The sequence below is a fragment of the Acanthisitta chloris genome, unplaced genomic scaffold (genome assembly GCF_000695815.1).
Source record: "Acanthisitta chloris isolate BGI_N310 unplaced genomic scaffold, ASM69581v1 scaffold32039, whole genome shotgun sequence".
NCBI lineage: Eukaryota > Metazoa > Chordata > Aves > Passeriformes > Acanthisittidae > Acanthisitta > Acanthisitta chloris.
This window is the reverse complement of record NW_008693590.1, coordinates 21056-25003: the sequence shown is the minus strand read 5'-3', so window position 1 is coordinate 25003 and position 3948 is coordinate 21056. Positions and strand designations below refer to the sequence as shown.

Sequence of the window (3948 nt, the reverse complement as noted above, 5' to 3'; positions counted from 1 at the left end):
GTTCAGTGCTCTAAACCAATCATCTTATTTTGGAAACTATTTCAGAACCAGCAAGAAGGGCCTGACAGTTGTTTACACAGGAATTGTGGTAAGGCAAACCTGAAAACTGAGGTCACTGCCTTTTTTTCCTTGCCCAAACCCAATCCCAAGCCCAGAGCACACACTGCTGCTGTATGCAAGTCCTATGGGAGTTCAGGTGGAATGCCAACCCTGTAATATTTCAATTTTTACCGTGAACTAGCAAACTAATTTTCACATTGCAATCTTATTTTGACATCAAAATAGCAACTGTTACTCTGAAATACAATCCCACACTGCTCCAGAGCACAAAGATGATGCTTTGCATCCCAGTAGTCACTTCTCACACACGTGTTTTCTTGAGCCCAGCTCATGTAGTTTGTGAGACATTTTCTGTGTTTGCAGGAGAAACTATGTCCAAGCTAGATGCAAGACAGTGTCACTGTAATTGTACAAAGCCCAGTAGGAATTCTGTTATTACTTGTGTTCCTTACCTCCATGATGTGCAAGAAATTGAAGGCAAGCACCAGAATCTTTAGTTGCACCACTCACATACTTAAAGAGTTATTTTTTGGCTGTTAATTTGGGGGGGGCTGTCCTTTTTTCCCCTTCTCCCACCCGCATGGCTCACTTTCTCCTCAGCAAGACAGGAAAGTAACTAGGTCACTAGTTTCTCCATTCACTCTTTGGAGCTGAGACAGGAGACCTAGCCCTCAGCATGCAGCAGCAGCACTCCTTTCCCGGCTTATCAGTGTGGTAGGCAGCTAATACAGCCCATAGAAGACAGCTAGACAGATTTACTCTTCTTGATGTGCTCAACTGAAGCAGGAAAAAAGACCAGCAGTTTGGCCCAGTATGTGACAGCATATTACCAGCTCTCATCCTGGCTTTGGACTGGGCTAGGACTACCCAGGCATGACAGTCAGATATTTCCATCTGGAAGCATCTTCTCTTCACCTTGTATTCTTACCTAACAAAGAGGCTCAATGCTCATTCATCCTGCAGCTTATGGATATATGCAACAGTCACCTACCTGCACCAGGGCTGAGCCTGCAGAAATTTCTCCCCCAGGATCACCGGATTCCTCTCTCAGAGTGTGCCCTTAAGAGATGCAGCTAACACCAAAGATTTACCTTACTCACCCAAATTTGACAGTTGCCATAGGAGCAGCACAACATGTTTGCAAACAAAGAACCATCTGTGACAAACCAAAGGGATTTACTGCTTATCTTCTGAAGAGTTTTACACTCAGGAGAGTCCTGCAAGGTGTATGAAGAGATGCCAATGTGCATATAACCTACACCACAGGGAACAGGAGGGAAGGCCCTAGAGGTACATTCAGATGTCCTCACAGGGCAGTTTTAGCAGCAACTTGGGCATAGCAAATAGTATTTGCTTTTTGGATACCAAACCTATGGATAATTCATCCACAGCAGAATGACTCCAGAAAACAAAAAAGGTAACCAGCAGCAGGGCTGAAAAAAAACCCAACCCAAACCAAATAAACAACACAAAAAAGTCTCACAATCACCTTCCTTAGAGGTAAGCCTCAAACAAGTACTTCTCAGGGCTCTAGACCCAAATATCCATCAGCACATCCATGAGCCACATCACTGACTGTTCATAATGCAGTTTTATTTTTTCCTTTGTACAAAAACAAATATAAAATTTAAATCCAATAGAAAGTGTATACTAGCAATGACAAGTTTACATTACAATAAGACAGGACAATGCGATGTGTATTGAACACCACATTAGTTTTAAAACTCTCAGTGATACATGCACTATATAAAAACTGCTAGAACTTTGATTCTATTTCTACCAAGAATATCCAGGTACCAAGATACTCAAGAACCAAAAGTAATCTTGATAGGTGGCATCTACAAAATTAGACCTTTTCCACACACAAGAAGAAACCAGCATTAATAGAAACGTTTATCATTCTTTGTTAAAATCCTCTCACAAAAAGCCATACATAAAATTCTTAGTAGATACAGAAAAAGCTCAAAAGTTGTTAGCATAGGTAACCATTCAGTAGTTTAGAGAATCATTTAGACATTTCGAAGAGATACTGTAGCTTTCAATCTGTATTTTTCCCCACAAAGCCAAAACTACAACATTGACTCCTGTTTCAAAACCTAGTCAGTGGTTAAAACTAGTTCTTGAGTGAAGTCAGAGAGTAGTGTACAAAATATTTAACAGAACAGGGGTGTGCCTGTTGACTTCTTGAAGAAAGTCTTTTCCACATTCAAGGTTTGTTTATTTGTCCCATAAACAAAATTGTACCTAAGGGATGAAATAAAAAACAAGGATTACCATAGTCTGTAAATAGAGTTAAACTTTTCCATGAAAGCATGGAATCAACAGAGCACAGCCAAACCACTTTGTGGGTCTTGTCTAGCCTCCCTCAAGTTTGTGGGCCCAGGGAAGTTATGTTTGGATAAGTGGTCAGCTCATATTTCTAGAGACACACAGTTCTGTTGATGCTCTGTGAAGCCTCGGGATGAGGATTGCTGCCAGGGTCCTACTCTCCTCCCAGTGCTGGCAGCTGCATCTTGCTCCCTACCAACCAGCATATCTACCACACGCAAGTCACTGCAAGAAGTAGATGAGTTACTCAAAGTAAATGGGGCAGCTCTGCTCCAGGAGAGTCAGCCCATACTGCAAAGAAGCCATGACCACTATGTTTGAGCACTCAGCTCTGGTCACAGCAGGCTGGAGCAACCTAAGACCCTGAAGCTGCTGTTCTGGCCTTTGCCCTGACTATCTGGCTGTCCATCAGAGAGCTGGGTACTATTCAGCAATCCACTGATGTTCAGTAAACAATTGCAATCCACTGATGTTCAGTAAAGAATTGCTTCCTCTGCACTCAGGGGAACTATGACTATTAAACTCTTCTTTTTACCCACAAACCTGCCACGCTTGTTTCTGTTAAACTTGGCAACCAATGTGCATTTTCACCCTATTATTAGCTGTATTCCCAATAAAATAATATAGTATTAAAGGCATAAAAATATACTTGCAGGATTTTTAAGCAATAGCTGCTCAGTAGCTCCAGACTCCTTTTGTCTCTATTACATAGCTGACAACTTCTAAGGAAAAAAGTACTTGCAAATGCTGCTTACCTGTAGGATTGTGCCGGATGAAAAATACAAATGGTCTGTCTACTATGAACCAAGGAGGGGATGACCTGGCTATTAAAATTGCAGCTTGGAAGAAAGATAAGGTTTAGAGTGAGTCAAACCAGACAACACAATACATTATATACTCTATCAAAGTGAATTTTCCTAGTATATACATATGTATGTATGTGATGTATATATATATATGTGTGTGTGTATATATATGTATGTATATGTATATATAGGCTTGCAGACAAATGCCTAAAACCTAACAACTTGGACCCTTATATCATGTGACCTGCATGGATTTTCTTGTTGGAAGCATAGTGAAAGAAAAAACACAAGACCCACAGAAAAAGTCGGTCTTGCATTGTCACCTAAAGGACGTAGTAGCTTAGTTCACTCTTTGCCACTGGGATAGCCAGAAAATTTCATTGACAGCTAAAAGTGTTAGCTAGCAGAAGACACTTCTCTAGCAGTAAGCCTGATAGTATTTCTTACAGTGAGTGATCAACATTGTCAAGTTGGGGTTTTCCTGAGAATTTACACAAACCCCATCAACTGATCTGAAGCCAAGCCACAGCCTTCTCAGAGTTTTCCCCAGGTCTGACAGTTATCAGTACACTTGCTTACTTGTTGCTGCAGAAGCTTTGGTTCCATCTTCACTAACTTCAATTTTTGTCTTTTGCAGAACATGAGATACATGAAGACCTTCTGTCCCTGAAAAACCCAAGGAGAACAGCACTTTCAGGAAAACTAACTGAAAGAGTCCTGAAATACCTTGTAGCTAGGAGCTACACCAACATGG

At 41.1% G+C, this 3948-nt stretch overlaps 1 protein-coding gene across 3 annotated transcripts in view; it reads right to left on the bottom strand.

The window, feature by feature from the left end:
- Positions 1–1632: 1632 nt before the first annotated feature.
- Positions 1633–3948, bottom strand: part of SERPINE2 (serpin peptidase inhibitor, clade E (nexin, plasminogen activator inhibitor type 1), member 2) — a 10340-nt gene continuing 8024 nt past the window's right edge. For all 3 annotated transcript variants that reach the window (XM_009083123.1, XM_009083124.1, XM_009083125.1), the window contains 3 exons: positions 3774–3860; positions 3144–3227; positions 1633–2304 (listed from right to left, as the gene is read on the bottom strand). In XM_009083123.1, the coding sequence (XP_009081371.1) occupies positions 2267–2304; positions 3144–3227; positions 3774–3860 (209 nt within the window). In that variant the 3' untranslated portion in view covers positions 1633–2266. The remainder of the gene's footprint in view (positions 2305–3143; positions 3228–3773; positions 3861–3948) is intronic.